The sequence below is a fragment of the Sinocyclocheilus rhinocerous genome, unplaced genomic scaffold, assembly GCF_001515625.1.
Source record: "Sinocyclocheilus rhinocerous isolate Xijiao unplaced genomic scaffold, SAMN03320098_v1.1 scaffold790, whole genome shotgun sequence".
In the NCBI taxonomy this organism is placed as follows: Eukaryota; Metazoa; Chordata; class Actinopteri; order Cypriniformes; family Cyprinidae; genus Sinocyclocheilus; species Sinocyclocheilus rhinocerous.
Genome location: NW_015666971.1, coordinates 118,493 through 143,105, shown reverse-complemented (window position 1 = coordinate 143,105; position 24,613 = coordinate 118,493). Strand labels below are relative to the sequence as shown.

At 37.3% G+C, this 24,613-nt stretch overlaps 1 protein-coding gene across 5 annotated transcripts in view; it reads left to right on the top strand.

Moving 5' to 3' along the window:
* ate1 (arginyltransferase 1) overlaps positions 1-24,613 on the top strand; it is a 94,777-nt gene that overhangs the window by 41,027 nt on the left and 29,137 nt on the right. For all 5 annotated transcript variants that reach the window (XM_016544951.1, XM_016544950.1, XM_016544949.1 and 2 more), the window contains 2 exons: positions 6,578-6,759; positions 9,725-9,824. In XM_016544951.1, the coding sequence (XP_016400437.1) occupies positions 6,578-6,759; positions 9,725-9,824 (282 nt within the window). The remainder of the gene's footprint in view (positions 1-6,577; positions 6,760-9,724; positions 9,825-24,613) is intronic.

Below are 24,613 nucleotides of genomic sequence, written 5' to 3'. Positions count from 1 at the left end.
GGACTACTTTGTCGATCATCTTGGTACTTTTCTGGACCTTGAACATGGTAGTTACCTTGCTGTCAATGGGAGGGTCAGAGAGCCCTCAGATTTAATCAAAAATATCTTAAATTGTGTTCCGAAGATGAACGAAGGTCTTGCTGGTTTCGAACAACACGAGGGTGAGTAATTAATGACAAGATTTTTCATTTTTGGGTGAACTAACCCTTTAATGGCATTATATTGTTCATTCAGACTCATTTGTGAAAGCGGAACGCGCACAAACACAAGAGGCGGGATTTATCGCATGAACCAAACATAGCCAATCATAACCAGTCATATCCAATCATATCGCGATGGAGGCATTGTCTCCTCTCACGTGACTTTCCCCCATTCATTCTCCCCAAACTCACCACACGCTTTATGGGGTCTGTTAAAACTCAATGGGCTTAGGGGAGGCGAGAGAGATGCGGGCTTCCGCTGTAACTTTACCTGCTGGTGTCGCTGTTGGACAGTTAATTTTGTTTTTAAATATTCCTATTTTACTTTTTTTATTTCAGTTTTAGTAATTTTAAACCTTTTCAATTGCTTTTCTAATTTTCTTCTAATTTATATTTTATTTTATTTCAGCTTTATTTTAATGAACCAAAATGATTTTAATTAATAATATGAAATAATAATAAAATTGGAATTAACTGAGTTATCAGTAATAAAACTGGTGCCTTCAGTGCTTTTTAAAGCCATGGGTAAGACAGATTGCATATGATCCTTAAATAGACCAGCGCCACCATTCAGTCACATTCATCTCTGCAGTGAATCTATTGGGGTACAGCCATTTTACTTGTATTTTAAGTTGCAGGTGGCTTATAAGCCTTTTTGTTGAACTCTTCCTAAATGTTTTAAAGGGGGCGGATGTGGAGGGAAACATGTGCACTCTGCCTCGCCCTTCGTGCTAATGAAGATTGTTAGAATTTATAGCAAACATGATTTTATCACCTCGTCAAGGCTTGTAGCCAGACGCTCCGACATCAGTGCTGCCGATGGTGTAAACTTACTTACACTTTTTAGGTTATGTTGTTTGCAAACTTTTTTGTTGTTGTTGTTCAGGCTGCATTTATTTGAGGAAAAATAAAGTGCAATTATTAGAATTTAAAAGAACTGATTTCTGTTGTAATATATTTTAAAATGTAATTTATTCCTGTGATGTAAAGCTGAATTTTCAGCATCATTACTTCAGTCTTCAGTGTCACATGATCCTTCAGAAATCAGTCTAATATGCTGATTTGCTGCTCAGGAAACATTTCTTATTATTATCAATGCTGAAATCAGCTGTGCTGCTTAATATTTATGTGAAAACTGTGACACGTTGTTTTTCAGGATTCGTTTATGATTAGAAAAATAAAAAAATATGAATCTTTCGTAACATTGTAAATGACTTTACTGTCACTTCTGATCTGATTAAATGTGTTTTTGTTGAATAAAAGTATTAATTTCTAAAATCTTACTGACCAAAACTAGTGTCACTACTGTGTGCGCTTGTGGCGTATCCACTCACTTAAAGATGCGTGAACAATAACACTATTTGAACTTCGCCTGGAAAGTCAAAAGTAAACGAACGTAATTGTGGATTTGCCATTAGCGTGCATTACTCTCCTTCACCTGGTTGTGTTTATCTAGGGGTGTGTGTGTGTGTGTGTGTTTGTTCACGTGTGTATCACATGGCGTGCGTGGCAGCATGTTTTGCGTCACTGAGATGCCCTTCTTCTGCTGCTCGCCTGTGTTGCATTTGTATGTCTGTTTCTACTTGGCTTTATTTAAATGTCTTTTTATTGACCTGAAATGTCTGTCCTAAGGGGAAATGCTCATTAACAGTGGTGTTGTGTAATTAGTCGTCAAGGTTTTATAGACCTCAAACCCAGCCTTTGCCCCATACCCCTGTTTTTCCGCATGCATGTACACACATACTCGGCGTACACTATTTATGTCATCGTTTTCCTTTATTTTTTAATTCCAGTGACTGGTTTTGACAAGGAATAGCAATTAGCCTTCAACTGTCTGTGTCTCTGCCAGCACGACACATATTCTCATCTGAAGGATACACAGTGAAATCATTAGCGCATTAATAAACACTTCCCCATAATGTAATCAGAGCTCCACATGCCTGCATGTATCCAGGACAGGCATTGCATCTGTGTCGCAGAGGGAGCCGTTCCCTGGATGAGAGCGTGCATGCCGTGAGAAAAATGGCAGTCGTAATCGAGTGCTGCTGTTTCCACGGGGGGTTAAATGAGCCGTCGCTGAGCGCTGCGTCTAATGAGTGCTGTGTGTTTAGAGTGCCTGTGTGACTCGAATAACATTTGAGTCCTGCTGCAGCGTTCCCAGTGCCTCTCCAGGGCCATGTTTGAGGAATAATTCTTTGACATTTAATGCTCTGTGGGAATAATTACTGTAGTCAATACATTGGATTCAGATCATTATGGATGAAAGATGGGCGGCTGTCAGGTGGTGCTGAGAGCTTAACGTTCTTTTAGCGGCTCTCCGCTGCCGGAGGGTAAGTTAGCATGACAGGTGTTGGATTTGAGTCTGGTCTGGTTCTGACAGAAACGGGGCCCGGCACATGTGGTGCCAAAAGGCAGATTGAGAAGGGGCTCTCCGTTTCACCGCAAGCCCTTAATCATCACCGCTAGCCGCTCTATGAAAGCAACTTCATCTTGAGCGGCTGTGTTTACTTAATACTGACAGCTAGTTTGAACCGCCAACTCGCTGGACAAGCACTTTGAATGAAAGTAACTAACCTATACGGAATGTGGTCCTCGCCGGGGGAAATGACAGCTTTACTTTAGAAAGATGGGCGGCTGTCAGGTGGTGCTGAGAGCTTAACGTTCTTTTAGCGGCTCTCCGCTGCCGGAGGGTAAGTTAGCATGACAGGTGTTGGATTTGAGTCTGGTCTGGTTCTGACAGAAACGGGGCCCGGCACATGTGGTGCCAAAAGGCAGATTGAGAAGGGGCTCTCCGTTTCACCGCAAGCCCTTAATCATCACCGCTAGCCGCTCTATGAAAGCAACTTCATCTTGAGCGGCTGTGTTTACTTAATACTGACAGCTAGTTTGAACCGCCAACCCGCTTGACAAGCACTTTGAATGAAAGTAACTAACCTATACATATGGAATGTGGTCCTCGCCGGGGGAAATGACAGCTTTACTTTAACACCTCTCTAGGGATGTTGTGAACCGAGCAAAGTTTATACTTTGGAAGATGCTAGGTTTTACGGGACTGAACTTAAATTTACAGTAAAAAGAAGAAAAAAAAAGGTTTATTTATAGAACTGATATAATGCTAATTTTGCATCCTCCTAAAGGACTAAAATCTGTTTCTGTACCCATATAGTATGTAACCTTAATAATACAGGTGGTAAAAGAGAGTTCATTACAAGTAGCTTTTCCATAGGCTGTTATATACACTGGAAAAAAAAAACTTGGTGTAGAAACAATTTTCGCTCAGAAGTTACTATTGCATTTCACAAACATTTACAGAGAAACTGCAAGTAACGCACTGCATTAAAAATACATTTTGAAGTAGAAAAACTGAAATATTTTCTTGTATTACAAAGTCCAGTAATCTTCGAAAACTTCAAACTTTGGAAAATATATATATAATTTTGCTGTGTACTAATATATTCAATTCAAGTTTATTTGTATAGCACTTTTACATATTGTTTCAAAGCAGCTTCGCAGAAAAGGCATGTTTCAAAATATATAGAAGTATATAGAAAGTAAAAAATAGAAACATAAATACAAAGCACTTTTGTGACACTAAAATAATGCAGTAAACTTCAGTTAAACAACATCAGACGTAACATAAAACCCAACTGAACATTACTGATAACAAAAAATTTAAAATAAATATATTTGTTTAAATGAAATATTAAATGTAAAGGATGCAGGGAATTGTCAGTCTATGGTTTTTCACTGTAAAGTATACAATAAATATTCACGTTACCTCCAAAATCTGTACATGTAACAGTATTCTACTGTAAAATTAAAAAAATCTCTATATCCACCTTATTTTGCAACGCAAAAGCGATCTATTTTCTGTGAATGTTTGAGACTTCCGATTCATTAGCCAAAGATTTAATAGAAAATAACAAAAGAATAACAAAGTACAATAAACAGTAAAACTAATTGCGCTTCAAATTACAGCAATACATTCAAATAATATGAAACAAAATACCATTTTGCGATATCACGCAGCATAATAACTGGAAGTGAATGACACCGGAAGCCTCGCACATTCAAGTTACAAATGGCGGCACCCGTTATTACGTTAAGAATAATGTGGATAAAATGTCTAGTTAGGACGTTTTCACCGTATATAGTAAGGGACCTTGCCGTTAACTAATTAACAGGGTTTTGCAGTCTTTTACCGTAAAAATTACACACATTTTTTACTGTGTAGGTTTGAACATTGTGAGTGGCGTTTGTGGTGTTTCTGTGTTGGTTTTAATTTGGAGGTGAGTGACCGTGGCACAGCAGCGTCTAAAGCCTCTCATACTGAACGGATTGGCCGAGTCGCTCCCCTGGTGTTGTGATAACGAGCCACCTTCCTGCAGGGCTAACTGGACCCAGATGGGCCGAGGGGGCCGCGGAGAGATCCCGTTACGGCTACGGCTGCGTAGGCCCCCTCCCGCAGAGACGTTTGAAGTCTCGTTGGTGGACCAGACTGAATAAAGCGCCCTCCTCGATAAGCCACTTGATTGAAAAAAGCCAGCGTGAAGGTTTAAGTGGGAAATACGATCTTGGGCAGGTAACGGTTTGGGGTTTTACAGCCGTCCAAAACAGCAGACATATACTCATACACGAGTGCATTCATGTCACGTGAAGGAATGTGGGCTTTTATCTTCAGACACAACAGTAGTGGTAGTTGTTTTATTGTGGTTCGACTCACTGATTTACACACACCTTCACACACAGGGTAAAAACGGCCCCTCGGTCCCTCCTGCACAGGCTTTCAGTGTGGAGATTGATTTTGTTCATGCAAGGATTTTTATTAAATAACCTCTTGTAGTTTGTGTGTGCGCCTGGCATGGACTTTTACTACACACACACACATGTCTGGTTTGCTATCCTTGTGGGGACTCTCCATAGGCGTAATGGTTTTTCTACTGTACAGACCGTATATTCTATTGCCCTACACCAACCCTACCCCTAAACCTACCCCTCACAGGAAACTTTCTGCATTTTTAGATTTCCAAAAAACTTCATTCTGTGTGATTTATTAGCTTGTTTACCCGTGGGGACCTCAATTTAGGTCCCCACCGTGACACGAGTCCCCATGAGTCTGTGTGTATTCAGGTTTAAGTCCCCACCAGAATAGAAAAACAGGTACACACACACACACACACACACCTCTGCTCTCGGCCCACATGTGGGAACTATTAGCAAGCTACTGTACACCCTGTGTTCCTTTGCCAGTTTCAAAGACTTTCAAATTGTTTGAGCATTGATTGACTCGATTTTACACAGGATCACACACAGGAACATATTTCATAACGTTTTCAGTTATTTGATTAATTTATGATAATATTGGAAATTTGGAAATTTAATTTAAAGTTTAAAGAAGATCTAAACGGACTGTTCCTGGTCTTATTCTGCACAGTTCATCAGTGTGTATATACACACAAAAGCTGTGAAGTTTTTCAGCCCCTCCTCTCCAACCATTTTCATCATCCAATCAAATCCTGATGCATAAAATCAAGTCCCACCCTTCATGTTTTTTTTTCTAATTGAATATCCTGTTGATCATTATGGATAAAATTGGGATGTTTCGTGATGACTAAAAAGCGGCTCCCTTTCTAGTATGCCCTTTATTTGCCCTATACTTTATATATTAGGGCTAAGTCAATCCATTTTGATAAACATTTTTGCAATTCACCAGTGTTTGTTTTTGGAGCAATGCTTCAAAAGTATGAGTTGTCCAAATGATATATTCACTATTAGATTTGTTCATTAGTTGTTCATTGAACAACAGTTGAAAGAATGCATTAAATTAATAAAAATGGACAGTATAGAAATTAATAATGTAACAAAAGATTCCTATTTCAAATAAATGCTGTTCTTTTGAATTGTCTATTCATAAAGAATCCTCAAAAAATGCATCACTGTTTCCAGAAAAATAATAAGCAGCTCAATTGTGTTAATCATTGATAATAATATTGATAATAAATATTTCTTGAGCAGCAAATCAGAATATTAGAATGATTTCTGAAGGATCATGTGACACTGAAGACTGAAGTAATGATGCTGAAAATTCAGCTTTTTCATTATAGGAATTAATTACATTTAAAAAAATATAAAAATTGTATATTAATATTTTAAATTGTAATAATAATTCAAATTTTTTAATGAATATAAAACATTTTTCTTCTTCTTTTTTCCACTTATACATATCATGTGAGTAATGTATGCTTGAGTTTGACCAGCAGAGTTTCCAGCATCTAATAAAAAGAGGCGAAAGCCTACAAATAAATACGTTGTATAATAATTACATTTTCATAATAATAATTGCTGTTCTCTCTCTGACTTTCGCTCATCTTCTCCAGGCTGAGACCGCTCCTGATGGTCCTGATGTGGGCTACGGCTCGTTCCATCAGCAGTATTGGTTGGATGGCAGAATAGTAGCCGTAGGAGTTCTGGACATCCTGCCCTCCTGTGTGTCGTCTGTGTACCTCTACTATCACCCCGAATTCTCCTCGCTCTCACTGGGCACCTACTCTGCTCTCAGGTTGGTCAGCCAATCATAAATTCTCTCTAATCTTTGAGCTTTTTAATCTGACTTGAAATTAAGTGTGAATCTGCTCTGTGCTGAAACTAGTTTGAGCCTTTTGGTTACCAGCCTAAACCTTTAACCACTAGGCTACACTACCTCCCAACAAAAGTTTAACAGCATTAATGCAGCAGATGAACAGCACAGGAATCCATCCTGATTCTGCTCTCCTTTATATTGTTGTCTCTGAATATGTTTTCCAACAAGTTTCCAGTGGTTGTGCTGGTCGATCAGAGAGTTTGAATGCATATTAAATTCAAAACACAACCATACACACCCACAGGCCTATATTTCGTTGTCTTTCACATATATGTGTACATATTTCACATGGGCTGCTCACCTGATTAGGTTACACTTTACAGGAGATGCCAGATGTGTGTGTGTGTGTGTGTTATACTCTGTTTTGGGTGTCTGGAGGCCTCGGGAGCCTCATTTCTCACAGACAGAAGAATAAAAAGAAGGCTAAGGGAGAGAAAGTGTTGTGCGTGGGGCTCTGTTGTGCCCAGAGCAGCTGGTGTCAGTGTCTTTGTGCTGTTGTGTGTCAGTGTGATCGAGTGAGACTGTCTGAGAGCAGGATGTGACGCTGTTCAGCAATGTGTCTCCATGCTGCGCTGGACGGTAAAAATAATGATGAATGGCCGGCAAAGATAAACAAAGTGAGTTTCCTCCGAGTCCTAAACGTGCTGAAAATTCATTTAGAGTGTTTTGGTGATTCTTATTAAAATTAGCTTTTGTCATATTTAACCCCTAAATTAAAAAAAAATAATAATATTTTTTTTTAAGATCAATAAAGGATTATTTAGATTTTTTTTTATTTAGAACATTGTGTCTGGACATTTTACCATATTTTATTTAATATTTTTAGAACTGATTTGAATTCCCATTATATTAATAGTGGAAACATTTATATATAATTTTATTAGCAGTATATCATTTTTATATTTTATATATTTTTAATTTATTATATATATATATATATATATATATATATATATATATGTACAGTATAAATTAAAGGCAGTGCAACAAATACTGTCATAATGTACAAATACTTCAGTTTAAATACATTTTTTTATTGAATATGGTTATAGGAATTTGTTGAAAATTGTTGTTGAAAATGTGCTTATTTGTCATAATAATAAAAAAAAGTTCTTCCTTTTATTAAAAAAAAAATAAAAATTTATTTATTTATTTTCTTTTGGTGTGAAATATGGCCCATGAAATGTCATATTCTTGACGTTTCATCAAATTCTCCCTCTTTTTATTCAGTCTATTTTTCTTGTTATTCAGTAAAAATATCTTTTAAACATCCTTCAAAGAAAATACATTTATTCAAAAAAATGATATTTACCATTTTAAGAAACTTTACCCATGTATATGTTGTGTTGCTTCATTGACTGCAATTTTTTACATCTCCTATAATAGTTAGACAAATATGGCCCTCACATCTCCTGCTCTGTATGTGTGTGTGTGACATTAATATTAAGCAGACGTCTTGTCCGTGGTGAGCGCTGTGGCATAATTGGCTTGTGTAGGGGTGTCGGAGCGCTGAAGAGGAGATAATGGAGGCTTCAAGCTGCTGCCAGCGCTGAGCAGGGAGGGGGCTGCCCTTTCTTTCTGTCCCTCTTTCTTTCTCCATCTTTTTGTGAATGGGTTCCACAGCCTCTTCTTATCCGTCTCTCATTCATGGAGAGCCAGGCTTTGTCACCAGGGGATGGGAACCCGGGAACCTGGCAGCGACCGCATGACCTTCCAGCACCTCGCTGTTTGTCGTCGCTCCTTTTCCCTACACTATTTTTCTCTTTCGTTTTCCATCACTTTTACTTTGCTTTGGCTTCTCTCTTTCTTCCTCTCTTTTTACCGCATGGAAAAAAAAAGATTTCTCCTCCTAATTTTTAAGAAGACCGAGAGTATGAGGTGTACAAAATGCAGAAGAAGAGAGAAGAAAGAGCAGGATTTATTTATGGAAAAGAGTAACATGTTTGTACAGGGAATAAAGCGAGAAGTGAAAAGAGAGAGAGAGCAAGAGCTTGTTGATTGCTTGTAGGAGGAAGTATAAATCTCCTCTATTTTTCCTCCTGTTTTTATTTTCTCAGTTCCCTTTTGTTTTTCTCCTCCCCTTCCTCTTTTTCTGCACTTCCTTCCTCTTTTTCATACACATGCAAATGGCTGTTTATGAGGGAAACAGTTGATCTGGTCCGTATGCAGCACGTTTGGTGATGTTTTATCTACTTTAAGCATCATATCCTGATAGTAGTATAATTAAGAACTGTTAATAGTTATTAAAGTTATTAATCAAGCTTAATCTGATCTTTCTATAGTTATAAAAAAAAAAAACCCTGAATAAATCAGTTTTATTGTCAGTTGCTTCTTTTTCCCTAGGTTTAGTGTCATATCTTTAAAAAATCCCTTTAATATTACACTTGACATGTCTCGATGAAGCATATTTGAATGTAATTTCAAGAGATTTCAAAGCAGTATTTCTGCTGTTTTTCTGTCTTTTCTTGCACAAAGCTATTGTATGTCTTCAGAATATAGCAAAACAAGTGATATGGATCACGTTTATGCTTCTTTTTATTTTTTACATCTTAGCCCAAATCCCCCATTATGAAAAAGAGCTTCTTGGACATTTTGCAAAATATCTCCTTTTCTGTTCCATAAAAGTAAAAAAGTCACATAAAATGTTACATAAATCTGTCAAACTACATAGATAAAATAAGTGAATGTTACCATGATTTCATCGCGAAAACAACTGATAATTAAACGGTGGATATTTGTAGCATTAAATCAGCATTATATTGTCTTTGTAATGAGCAGTTTGAAGTTTTACAACCTTGAGCACAAAGTTATTAATGTCAAACTAACTGGACAACATTGCATGACCACATACACACGCCTGTTTCTGCTCTCATTCTCTCTGCAGGGAGATTGCCTTCACCAGGCAGTTGCAGCAGCAGTCGCCCAAACTTGCCTACTACTATCTGGGTTTCTACGTCCATTCGTGTCCCAAGATGCGCTATAAGGTACGTTCATCTCTTTCTTGCATTGGTCAGTGTCACCTAACTGAACACTGATGTACTGCAATGCCATATTGAACATGCACAGAAAGAAATGAAAGCTTTTGCTTGATGTCATGCTGCATCCACATAGATAGGTGGCAGTATAGAGACCACGACTACTGTAGTTTCATCCAGCAAAATGCATTTTTATCTTGTGCATCTACCTAAAATGGTTTCATAAATCTTCTGGTACCATTCTGAAGTGAAGTTTAAGATAAATTGTGCTGCTTAGTCTCTCACTTTCAAAACTTTTTCCCTAGACTGCACTTTGCTGAACTGTAAAACAATATGCATCAAAATAAGTCTTTATAAAGGGTGCAACTATCCACTTTCTTAAATAGTTTATATGCATGTATCCTCTCTATCCCACTGTTGGGCAAGAGGTAGGCCGCAGTGGTTGTATAATCAACAGGGTGGCTTTCTGTTTTGGAGCTGAAGTAGACACCTGTTAAAGGTGTTAATCGTCTGTCGTCCGCCAGAATCACACCTCTCCGCTCGGTTGCCGCTGTGATCTGTTTCTCTCATTACTGCTCCCCAAAGACTCACCCTGGAGCAACCGCAGTGCCACACTTCTGGAAACCTGCCTCCGCCACAGGAAATATCTCTGCCTCCTTCCTTTATTAGACCTGTGAGATGGTAGATACAGTATAGGAGGAGCAGTGTTCAACTTATTTATCGGCTATTGTAGTATTTATTATTATTTTGAATTAGCTTTTATTTTAAAATTTTTGGTTTTCATTTAATTTTTTTAATGTTTTTAAATACTTCTATTCAGCATTTTTAATCTATTTTTATTTAATTTTAATACTTATTTCAGTTAGTTGTCAAGGCAACATTTCTAATTTTCGTTTACTTTTTATGAGATTAAGGTTTTTATCTAATATTAATTAGGGCTGTCAAATCGAATATAAATATATATTACATATTTTTCTTAAATATATACATGTATATGTGTGTATTTATATATACATAAAAATATACACAGTACACACATATATTATGTAACACAAACTTTTATTTCAGATGTGATTAATCGCGTTTAATCAATTTGACAGCCCTAATATTTATACTTTATTTTATTTAAGCTTTAATTCAATTAATAAAAAAAAAATTAAGCAGTATTTATTTTTATTTGACAATAACAACCCGAGATGAGTGAGGAAATACCATTGAAAATGCTTTATCTCTTTCTTTTTCTTTTCTTGTTTGTTTTGTATTTGAAACCTCTCGTTACTTGTATAGCTATGCATATCTTAGAATGGCCTACAAGAGGTGTTACACATCAGTTTATCTGGTTCACTTACGTTTGAGACACCTTCAACTCTAGACGAGCATTCATTTCTATGTAATTCTAATTCATCAGCGCAATCTCAATATCGCAATCGCATGCCTGCTTTTCAGCCCTTAAGCCTCTTGGTGCGGACAGACCACAGAAAATGTCGAGGTATGCTTCCAGATTTGGCTTATTGAGTTTCTGACACCGTTAGCTGTTCCTGCAACGTGTTCCATAGCCTCACACGTGGCTTGTAGATGGTTTTGCGAACAAGGGACTTGGAGCCGTGTTCAAGCTGGGCTGCAGGACTACGGAGGATGACAGTAAAGCAGTCCAGCAGGAACTCTATGTAAGTGCTTGCACAGGTGTGGCTGAGCGAAAAGCGTGTTGGCCGTCGTTTGACTGAGACGAGGGAGATGCTGGGAAACTGAACAGCTGATTCATGTACAGTGGACGGAGATTGTGAGAGAGGAGGAGAATGTAAATAAAAGTGACGGACCGGCCTAGAGCTGAAGGCAAGGAAGAGGGAACATATGCATCTGTTGAAGCTATTAGCGGTTGAGGAAGAGGTCAGAGCTACTGTAGTTCATGGTGTCACCTGATAGTGTTATCAGAGAGATAGACGGCTCTCCTCTTTATTTAAACATTCCTCTCTTTAAAGGAATAGTGCACCTAAAAATTATGATGCTGTCATTTACCCATCCATTGCTCTGAAATCTCATTTATGCTTATGTTCAATTCAAAAATGGCTCCTCAAGACATACTGCACCATCTCATCATCATCATCATCAACAACATCACCTGGCATATTTGAATTTGAGATTTCAGAGCACTATCTCTACTGTTTCTGTCTTTTTCTTGCGCAAAGTTATTGTATGTCTTCATAATATAGCAAACAAATTATATGGATCGTTTTTATGGTCCTTTTTTGTCATTTTTGGACAAAACATTTTTTAGACATTTTTCAAAATATCTAAGATGCAACCACTGATCGATTTTTCACATTGGAGCTCAGCTCAAGTTATTCTATTGCATGTGTTGTTTATCTACCCTTTTATTTGCAATTTACAATTATTCTATGAAACAGGTGCCTTTTCCAGTTAATATGCTAAATTTGATTAAGATTTTAATTTTTTTTAAAAGTGGTGTTATGTCACACAAATAGTGTGTATTCATCGCAAATTATCCACGGAAACCTGGCTGAATGACGCCATTCCAGACAGCGCGCTACAATTGCCGGGCTTTCAGCTGTTTAGAGCAGACCGCGACGCAAAATCAATGGGGAAATCGCGCGGGGGCGGGACATGTTTTTACATCACGTGTGTCGTGCTCGTTCAGCGGCCTCGTTTTGCTTCGACGGCTTTCAGCCTCACCCTGCTTCATACTACGACGTTAATAAATCATTAGCTCATCCATGAACATGATTTCTGCCCGAGTGCCGTCGGATTGCGTCGGCTGTGGGGATGAAGACGACAACTCCCATGATTCCACACTCAGTCACGGCGTCATCAAACTACGCCTTTGTTTCTTTGTTTGTTTTGGTATACGCACCCTCTAGCGGCGAAAACTTTCATATTGTGCCTTTAACCCTCTGAGAACACTTGGTACCTTCACGGTCAAAAGGGACCAAAGCCTTGAAACGTTTTTTTTTTTTTTTTCAGGAAAATCAATCTAATATGTTTTTGTTCAGTACATTTTTTTTTATTATTATTTAGAATTTTGGGGAGATTTTATGATACTATGCAATATTTATAAAATTTTTATCAGCAATTTTTTACATTAAATGTTTTTTGTATTTCCCATTCATTTCCTATGCCGGTCAGTTTTGATCATGAAGGTACCAAGTGTTACTTTTTATTTTTTCACCCTTTAACATCCATATATATATTTCTATCATGAGAACTCTCAGAAGATTTTAGCATGGTAATGGATATGACAATGCATATAAAATAACCAGATCTATACAGGTGGAGGGTTTCAGAGGAACTCTGAAAGCATGCTGCAATGCTCAAGCGAATGCTAATCAGCCATTTAAATGTAAGCAACAAGCTCATTGGCTACATATGCAAAATAAACCAATCAGCTTGTGACAGATTGTTTAATGCTAAGAATATCATCAGTTTCTGTTAAGGACCCATCAGCCTGCGTCATCTAGAGTTTCATGACAAAACTTTGCATATATATATATATATATATATATATATATATAATTAATTAATTATTTATTTATTTATTTTTTGTGTTCACATAGCTAATGCGACAAAAGTCACCTAATGTCATCTCATTCCGATGATGCAAAAAATGTAAAGAATTCAACATTTTTTGGTCAAAAGTGATAGAAGAGGCCCAGAGGGTTAATAATACATTTATAATGTTCATTATGCCTTCAGAAAGGTAGCAAGGCTGACATTTTAACATCGCTCATATTTCTAAAAATATGTAACCTATATATTCAGTAAAACATATAACTATATATATAGGCTGCTAATTTCATTATGGCTTTTTTATTTATGTAATAGTTAATTTCTTTAAAGTATTCTTTAAAAAAAATAAGATTTCATTGTGATATATAAATGTATATTTATTTAGGAGCTACACAAATGGCACCTGTTTAGTAGAATGATCCATGGTCTTTAATCACAGCTTTGTTATTGATTGTTTTCATATCAGTGCTGCACTCTATTAGAAACCGTGACATAATTTTCCCATCTGAAAGCTTTGAGCATCTCTGCAATGCGGCAATGAGTGTAAAGCCACTGGGTATCTTAATTCACTGTTTCTCTGCACTGCAGTATCGTGTTAGTCTACTGAAACTTTCAACCTCAGGCTGTATCTGCAGTCCTGGAAGTTGTTTGTGCGTCTGTCTTTCGCTCTGTCTCTGTCTTTGTTGGACTCTCTCCGTGGAGCCGGTTTCTGCAGAGCTGTGTGTGTGGAATAGTGAATAGAGCTCGGTTGGAGCCCAGCTCTCGCTCTTCTGTATGGGACAGCTCTCACATCAGAGGATGAGTGCCACTCACCCCTCTCATTCACCTCCTGCCATTCTGCACTGAGAGATTAGTCTGGGGTTAGAAGGTTATCTGTTTCTCACCTACATCCAGAACCCACCTTTTCAAATCGAGTAGTTCACATAAAAATCGACTCGTGTGATTCCAAATCCAAATGCTGCTTGTTGCACTTTTCAATGCAATTTGCATTAAATGAGAACTGAAGCTTTCAAGCTTCGAAAAGGGCACAAAAGCATCATTAAAGTATCATCTGAACCCATACGATAGCTTTATGTGAGAAACAGACCAAAAAACACTCAGAATTGTCCTCAATTTCAGATTCTGAACGTTCTGTTCATATGAATCCTGAACACTGCAATCCAATTCATATATATTTTCTTTTGCATGCATTACATCTATTCTGAACCAAACTTCAGCTTATGCGCATGCCTTCTAAAAAGAGATCTAAAAAGAAAGCTAACATATATGTCAAAAGAGCTTTTTTTTTTTTAGCAAATATTCAATATTCAGTCTCATCCACTGATCAGTTCATGAGATATGTCAATTCAATTCAATACAATTCAGATTTATTTGTATAGCACTTTTCACAATACTCATCGTTTCAAAGCAGCTTTACAGAAAATGCATGTGTCTACTTTACAATTTAGAGTGATCTATTATCAGAGGTGACTGTCCAAGTAATGTCCATTTCAGAAATGAACAGTTCAAGATAATAGAATAATACAGTTAGCTAACATGAATTAATAAATTTTAGGCAGAAAAAATGAGCTCATTAAAGCAAGTAAATAAACATATGCATGTTTGTAAGATGTGAAATTTGTGTAAATTTGCATCACAGCACTGTGCAAGGTATTTTTGAATCCGATTGAGAAAATAGTCTAATTCAAGCATTTACATGCTTCATTTTATTTTCCTGTTGATCGGATTATTTCAGGTCTACACCACTCCTTTCAAGCCGATCGAAATTTTTCCTTTAGATCGAGATGCTTACATGAAGGCTTTTGAGTCTGATTGAGCCATCAGTCTGATTATGAAACCGTGCATGTAAACCTAGCTTATGAGTTGCGGCTGGATCATTGAATCATTGAGTTAAATGACAAACAAATTAATCTGATTCATATATGAATCATTGAATGAACAATGAACCGATTCATTTGCAAGATTCAAAAGAGTGATTTGTCAAGGAAATCTAGGGCAGATTTTCAGTGACTAATGTCTAAATTTTTGATCTGTCTCTCACACAAAGTGATCGTATGACTACAGAAGAGTTGTATAAACTGGTTTTATGATGCTTTTGCATCTTTTTGAAGCTTTAAAGCCCGAGTCACAATTAATTGTAACTGCAAAAGAGCACGTAAAAAATCTTTAAATTCTCTTTTTGTGTTTTGTGGAAGGGTTTGGAAAGACGTGAGGGAGAGTAAATGATGACAGAATTTTCCTTATTCCTTTAACACAAAGGCATATGGTATTATTGTGACCGTCCCGGAATGTGTTCTTGAAATCCATCTCAGTGTGTTGTTTCAGAATGACCCTGCACCTCTGCTCAGAGCTCAGCACCCGCTGTGTCTTCTCAAAGCCCCTGAGCTCTCATGCTCGCCACTGCGTAGAGCTCAGTTCCATCGCATTAGAGCAGCTCCCTTCTTTTCAGCCAGGGAACACTGTGTACCTCCTGTGTCTACTGGCGAAGATCTCTCACTGCAGAGTTTACATTATGTGCTGATACTTGTGTATGTGTAAAATTGTTGCGTAAGTGTTATTTATTTAATGAGCGTTAGGCCTGAAACATACTCTGGACAAGTACATGAATGTAAAAGTTTCACGTGTCGGTGTGTTCCGAAATGTCGTAATGTAATATATAATATATTCATAACTCTGTCACCTCATCGAGTACTGAGGTTATTATAGGGATAATTCACCCAAAAAATGAAAATTATTATCGCTTGCTTTTTTTTTTTTTTTGGTCAATACAATAAAAGTTACCATGGTACTGTGTTGTTTTGGAGCCCATTTACTTTCATTGTTTGGGCAAAATCAGTCTTCAGAATATATTCATTTGTGTTGCACAAAAAAAGAAAAGCAAGTATGAATAAATGATGGTAGCATTTTAATTTTGGGGTGTTATACCTTTATGTATGTAAAATAGGCCTACTGTACATTTGTATTTGCATACTTAGGTGTGGTTATGTTTCTGTTTTATGTATCTATCTGTCTGTCTGTCTGTGTCTAATATATCGACCATTACTTAGATAAACATGCAGCACAGAGATGCAAGATGGTCTACAGTTTCACACAATACTGTTCAAAATTTTGGGTTTGGTAAGATTTTTTCAATGTTTTTGAAAGAAGTTTCACCAAGGCTGCATTTATTTTATTAAAAATACAGTAAAAACAGTGATATTCAAGTTTCAAGTTTATTTTCAGGAATATATGGCCTCTCAGTCCATAGTTCCACAAGATCACAATGACATGGCAGATACTCTTGACTTCATTCCATGGTATAAATACAATGTTAATCTCCATGCATACTCACTTGACTCACAAACACAGACATCACCAACAAGAACAAGATCCCCTAAATATTTCTTAGGCAAATCCACATACAATGAGCAGTCATACAAGAAATGCTTCTCATCTTCTCTCACAGAAATATCAGATTTTAACTGATTCTCTCTGCCGCTGGTGTATTACTCCATCTGTCTGTTTCTACAGCTAACATCGTTCAAGTTGTAGCTCTCTTGTACTAACAAAGACTTTAACCCTTGAACATTCCATGCAATTATAGTGAGTTTGACTGGGCCGAGGCCATCATTCTACCTCACATGAGTGTCAGATGTTCCTTCATTATTCAATCCAATTTCAACCACAGACTCAGACTCTGTGGGAAGAGTGAAAACTCTACCATCCACAAATAATTTATAAAAATGAAGTGACATCTGTATATTCAGTTGATTTTGATTAGAGTTTGCATGTAGTTAACCAGCTTTTTCCGTATCTCACACACTCGAGCACTAAAGTCCTCTGACACGTGAATTCGGCCATTTATTCCATCATCTTCATTGTTACTTTGTTCACGCCATTCCCATGTTTTCTGTCGTGCCTTCTGTAGAATCTCTTCCTTGTCCTTCCACCTGCTGAAACGGACCAACAACACTGTGAGTGCGCTCAATCGGGAGTTCCACATCGCTTTTGGTTCTTCCCAGAATTAAAATATTCAGTAACATGGTCCTGCACCTTCTTCTCACTCTCTTTCCATGTTTCCCGATCCGACTCCAAGGATGCCATAAAAGACAAGGTAATCCCGTCTGTTCTGATTTTCCATGCGCTCATGCTTTTCCCGAAGTTCAGCGTTTTCATGCTCAAGTCTCTCTACTGTCTCCACACACTTCTCAACGAGTTCTCTTAAATCCATAACTTCCTTTTTGAAGGGATTCAATTTGTGTAAATGTGTGGGATTCTTTTGGTTCTGAACCACCTGTTGCTCCAAACAGTGCTGTCTGTCGTGTTATTCTCTCCGGCCTAAATATTGTGTCTGAGACGCCACGCTTGCTTGTCCCGGGGCCGGGATTCTTTTCCACATCGACTGCTAAGATTAAGAGATGGCCGCAGTCCACCCGCAAGCACCCCACTGTAAACGGTAAATGTGGCCGGTTTAAACTTTTCTTTAAACGCTGGCTGGGAATATCGGTCTATTCTCTGCCTCCATTTTTTTAATGGTGATCCCCATGATACCGGAAGTTTATTATAGTTTATTTTTAAACAGTGATACTGTAAATATTATTACAACTTAAAATAACCGTTTTCTTTTAAAATATTTTTTAACATGTAATTTATTCCTGTGATGTAAGGCTGAATTTTCAGCATCATTACTGCAGTCTTCAGTGTCACATGATCCTTCAGAAATCATTCTAATATGCTGATTTACTGCTCGAGAAACATTTCTGATTATTATCAATGTTGAAAACAGTTGTGCTGCTTCATATTTTTGTGGAAACCATGATTCTTTTTTTTCAGGATTCTTTGAATATGAAGTTTTAATATACAGTAAATATGACGCATATATTTGAATAAAAAGCATTTATTTAAATTAGAAATATTTTGTAACATTATACATTTCCTTACTGTCACTTTTGATAAATTGAATGCATCCTTGCTAAATAAAAGTAGTATTTATTTGTTTATTTATTTTTAATGAAACTTGGTGATCCCAAACATTTGAATGGTAATGTACTTTTCATGTTAGTTAGTTTTTTTTTTTTTTAAGATAAAGATACTTCTATTATACAGAATATATTATTTAGTTGTTGTGGAAGAAGGACTGGAGCGGACCATAAACAAAAACAACCAGACAAAATGCCAAGAACTCTAACTGGCCTCCGTTTAAACTTCACTGGTCACAAAGGCAGTGGTTGGAGTCCTTTCGGGAGGCTGTACCCGGTGCCAGCCAGCTCCGTTCCTCTTACTGCAGTCGAGCCAGACCGCCGTCCAGTTCGAGACGTGACTTCCTGGCCCTGCCGGCTCCATTCTGTGCCTGAGCTGCTGATGGCTGTTTGGCGCTCGACTGTGCCCGAGCTTTCAGGCTTCTGAATGTGTCTAATGGGGTGGAATGAGCAGGTCTGTGGGGCTCTGGCGAGAGACGCGTCCCCCCTCCACCCTCCCTACACCTGCCTCCCACTCCATCCACCAGGTGTTTCCCAAAGCTTCCTGTGAATTCCACATCCAAAGGAAACAAGTGTCTGAGAACTGCATTGGGGTCGTCTTTGTATGTTTGTGTTTGGGCTGCCGGTCATCTGGAGAGGCTTTTCATTAGTCTTAAGAGCCGCTTGCTGCTAAGTTAATGTCGGAAACCTGAGGAATTTCAGTGGGTTAAATGGATAATGCTTGCACTGTGCTTAGGCCAACCTTGATGCCAATGAGCCACCGTTAAGCATGTTTAAGAATTACTAATATGTACAGCGAATGTAATGTCTTTAAAAGCATGGCAGGTATGTTTTTTACAGCAATGTGTGGAGTTGCTACTTTCAGTGAAAGTCCCTCTAGTGTAGTCAAGAGGGATTGCGCTCATGCTCTCCTACTGTAACATGCTTCTTCGGTTGACTGTAACCTCTCATCTGCTCATCTGGGACAAATGTATTGAATTGAATTGGGCTGACAGAACATGAGTTCATTCTCATGCGTTAGCTTGATGCATGCATTGCAGAATCTGTATTTGTAGCATGCTAAACCAAAATAGACAACATCTGTTCATGTTTTCCATTGTTTTATTTAGCTGTGATTCTTAGAAGCATTTTTGTTTTGAATATTTATTGACTTTTGTCAATGCCTCCCTTTTTTCCCCTTCCCCTGCTTTGCGTTTTTCAATAAATAAATTTTATTTATTGTTGTTATCTTTGCATTTTAAGACCAAGCATGTTTCTAAGTGTCTGTTTTAGTTTTCCTTTGAGTTGAAGGGAGTTTCAGTGACATTAAAGATTAGCTTTATTTATAGAATAATTTAGGTTAACTATGTAGTTATTGTTTATTTTAAGGTTTAATTCTTTGATCTCATACAAAGTTTGGTGATTGTTTATTTTGGACCAGAGAAAGTGAAAATGCTGATATACACTAAAGTTCAAAGGCTTGGGGTCTTTTGAACTTTGTTCATCAAAGAATCATCAAAAAAGTATTATGGTTTGCGCACAAATATTAAGCAGCACAACTGTTTTCAGCATTAATAATCATAAATGTTTCTTGTGCAGCGAATCAGCATATTAGAATGATTTCTGAACGATCATGTGACGCTGAAGACTGGAGTAATGATGCTGAAAATTCAGCTTTACATCACAGGAATAAATTACATTTTACATTATATTCAAATAGAAAACGGTTCTTTTGAATCGTAACAATATTTCACAATACTACTGTTTCAATGTATTTTTTTTTAATCCAATAAATGCAGCCTTGATGAGAGGAAGAGACTTCTTTCAAAAACATTAAACATCTTACTGATCCTAAACTTTTGATTGGTAGTGTGTATTTGTAGTGTCAGGAACAGTGTTTTTAGCATGCTAAACCACATGACAAGACTTTAACAACAGACTTATTTAGATTTTTCCATTCAAGACATCATAAGTGAAGAAGATGCAAGCACTGCTTTTGAGAATCAGGGTTCCCACTGTTACGAAGAACTGAAAAAGCTGCAATTTCTAGGTCTTGAAAATTAATGTAAATAAAAAAAATCTTTAGTTTTGAACATTTTTGTAAAACCTGGAGACTGTACATGTGGCGTTTGGAGTCTCTCCTTCTCATCTAATCTCTACATCTCAAGTTCTCGTCCTGTTTGCTGTACGTGTTTCTGTATCTCGCTCTCTCTCTGCTCTTGTATAAATCCTCAGGAATGCAGAGGCAGGTGGGAACACGTGCTCGTTTCTTGCTCTCGCTCTTGTCGCCTCTAGTGTTGTACATGATTGCTTGTGCTTGCACACATGGTCACACTTTAGTTTGTGTTTATTTTTGTCAAACCTTTGAATTTGGTCCTGCAAAAAAAAGAAAAAAAAGAAAAAGAAAACCTAAATCCAGTGAGCAGCATTTTTGAGTTTGAATGAGTTTGAATTTCTTTTTATTCTGTATGCTTGCAGAACCCAACCCATCTCATTCAGCTTTCATCATGTGAACTGACTTCAAACCTTTGCTCCTTTCTTTACCGTCTCTGCGCTCGTCCCATAAACCACGCCAGCATGAAGCGCTTAATGAAACGATAGGAAATGAGGGCTTGAAATGAAAGAAAGTGGTCTGAGAGAAAGATAAACAATTACCACACATTTAGTTTGGCATGTTCTGCCCTTTCTCCTTTTTCCCCCTCATCAAAGCACCTTTGAAGCGTGCTCGGTTCTGCAGCGTAATCTCTTTCACTTGTTTTTCTTTCATTAATAAGCTATGGCCCTGTGGAACTGTCAGTTAGCTGTTTAAATGCGGTCTGCACTTTCGTTGCGTGCTGTTGAGATTGGATTTGTGATTGTGGTGCGTGTCGGGACAGTGGGAAAAAAAAACTAAAGTTTCCAGCGTTGGGGTCTCACTGCCAGTCCGAAATCTTTCCCACAGGCTTGTGCAAGTGTGATCTTGTTAGCATAGGACTGAAATGTCAAAATACATGATCTACATGCTAAACCACCAATGTTTTAGCTCCTTTTATTGCACACTTAGCTTGGTCAGCTTGGACAGTTCACCCCAAATATGTGACCCTGGAGCACAAAACCAGTCTTAAGTCGCTGGGGTATATTTGTAGCAATAGCCAAAAATACATTGTGTGGGTCAAAATAATTTTTCTTTAATGCCAAAAATCATTAGGATATTAAGTAAAGATCATGTTCCATGAAGATATTTTGTAAATTTCCTACTGTAAATATATTAAAACTTAATTTTTTATTAGTAATATGCATTGCTAAGGACTTCATTTGGACAACTTTAAAGGCGATTTTCTCAGTATTTAGATTTTTTTGCACCCTCAGATTCCAGATTTTCAAATAGTTGTATCTTGGCCAAATATTGTCCTATCCTAACAAACCATACATCAATGGAAAGCTTATTTATTCATCTTTCAGATGATGTATAAATCTGACCCTTATGACTGGTTTTGTGGTCCAGGGTCACATATGTTGTTATTTTTGCTTGGAGGGTCTTAAACAGATCCAAAAAGCAGGTTTGGAAGAGTGTGAGGCTGATGACCATTTTCATTTTTAGGTGAAGCGTTCCTGTAATTCTGCACTAATTTGGCTGAATGTGTCTTTAAAATGTCTGTTCATGAACCCTCTTCGCTCTATTACAGTCGTGCCCTGCTCACCGAAACACCTTGAGTATCCTTTTTTATATCTCTCACTTCTTCAGTAACGCTTACGAGTCCAGCACCCTCTCTATTCGCCTGATTTTCACCCTTCCCAGAGTCCTCCATTGGCGGCCAACTTGACAGAAGTTGCTTTTTGATTTGGTTCAACTCAGACCACCAACAGCGAGGCGTATGAGGGGAACAGTTTGTTTGAATTGGGGTTTGTTTCTTCTCTTTTCTCTCTCCCTTCTGTACGGTGTAAGTTTTGACATCGGTTGAAGCCAGCACGAGGGTCTTGTTCCAATTACTAAAAAAAACTCATCTAGCAAACTCTTTCTGTCTGTGTTGATCTTTGTGGTGCTGCACTATTTTACTCTCTAGCTGATCTGTTTTAAATGTTTAGCAAATGTGTAACGCTTCTGTTAAAAGTCTGGGTTCAGTAACTCTTTTTGAAATAAATGTACTCTTTCGTTCAGCAAGGATGCATCAAACTGACATTCATAATGTTACAAAAGACTTCTGTTTCAAATAAACGCTGTTCTTTTGAACTTTCTATTCGTCAAAGAATCCTGAAAGAATCCATGTCATGTTTTTCAGAAAAGTGTGAAGCAGCACGCAACTCTTTTCAGTATTTATAATAATCAGAACTCTTTCTTGAGCAGCAAATCAACATATTAGAATGATTTCTGAAGGATCATGTGACACTGAACCCATAACCCATAAATATCCATTTAGTGTGTTGACACCGTGTGTTAATAATAGAGGCGGCGTGTTTTATGTGTTTACATTGAGGCCCTGGTTCAGCGCACTTACCTATGCTCCCCCATCAGCAGACCTCCGGGGTCAGAGTTGAGAGGTCGGGTCAGACGATTTAGTCTCGGCAGTGAAAGAGAGAAGCGATAGATGGTGGGGGGAGGGGGTTCGGTGAGGGAGGTGTGAAGGTCACAGGGCTGGAAAATGAGAGTTTAGATCTGATGTCAGGGTGAAAATAGCCAGAGCGGCCCAGCTGCCAGCGCAGTGTGTTTGCCTTGCCATTAACTCGCCCTCGGTTTATTTTCAGAGTCTTGGATTCAGCCACTTTGTCTGGGGTGACAGGGCCTCCAGACCCTATAACATATAGCACACTTTGATATATAGAGCATGAAACAGAGCGAACAAAACTTAGACTATCTTCTGTTTTTTTTTTCCCCCTGTAGGAGCATTGAAATGAAACATGGGAGTCTTGTTTTGTACTTAATGTGATTTGTATAAAGCATGTTAAAATTTTCACTTTTTTTTTTTTTTTTTTTTCAAAAGATTGGGGTCAGTAAGATTTAAAAAAAACTTTTTTTAAGAAATTAACTTATTAATTCAGGATCCTTTAAATTGATCAAACGTGACATTTATAATGCTACAAAAAAAATCTTTTTTTATAAATGCTGTTCTTTTGAACTGCATTAAAAAATATTAAGAAAAACATGAAGCAGCACGACTGTTTTTAACACTGATAATAATCAGAAATGTTTCTTGAGCAGTAAATCAGCATATTAGAATGATTTCTGAAGGATCATGTGACACTGAAGACTGGAGTAATGATGCTGAAAATTCAGCTTTGATCACAGGAATAAATTACATTGTAAAATATATTCAAATAGAAAACAGCTATTTTAAATTGTAATAATATTTTACAAAATTACTGTATTTTATTTTGTTTATTATTATTTTATTGTGTCCAAATAAATGCAGGCGGTGTATGGCCATAAGCAACTTCTTTCAAATAAATGTAAAACTTTTACCAATCCCAAACATTTTGAGTTTTGCACAAACAAACACATCAAATTTTCACCAGATTTTTTAAAATTGGTTTTGTGTTATAATAGATCATTGGATTTAAAACTTTTTTTAGTAATATTACAATTAGGTTCATTAGTTAGCGTTAATTAATGCATTAATGTTAACTAACATTAATCTTTGTTAATGTATTTATGTAATTAACAAAAGTGCAACTGTTTATTGTTAGTTCATGTTAGCTCAGGTTCATTAATTGATATTAAAGGGGTCATATGATGCTATTTCACATTTTCCTTTCTCTTTGGAGTGTTACAAGCTGTTAAACCGCATAAACACATTTCATTACACCAAATACACAAAATAATGTTCTTTTTAGCAGCATCATATGACCCCTTTAACAGATACAACTTTGGATTTTAATAATGTATTGGTATGTGTTGAATGTTAAAGGGGTGGTTAAGTGTTTTTTTTCTAGGCTTGATTGTGTTTATGGGGTGCAGTCTAACATGTGTTAATGCTTCGTTTTTTAAGAAACGCATTATTTTTCACATAATTTACCGTTATTCCACACCGCTCTGTCCCTTCTCCTATTAACACGCTGAACATTTCCTTCTTTTATGAAGCCCCTCCCTCAGAAATACACGATGGGCTCTGCCTATGTTTTTTGTTTGTTGTTGTCTCATACTTTTAGATACGCTGCTATTTGTAAATGCTACTGCTTATGTTAGATTTTAATAAACGGTTTTATCCTGATTAAAGCGTTAATACAGTACGGCAACTGCACGCGCGTCCATGTTTAACGCTTCTCATAGCTACGTGAAAATAAGTGTATAATTGGAACAGTTCATTGTTATAGCTGAGCTGAATGAGAGAGAGAGAGAGAGAGATGCAGAGCAGGGGGACGCGA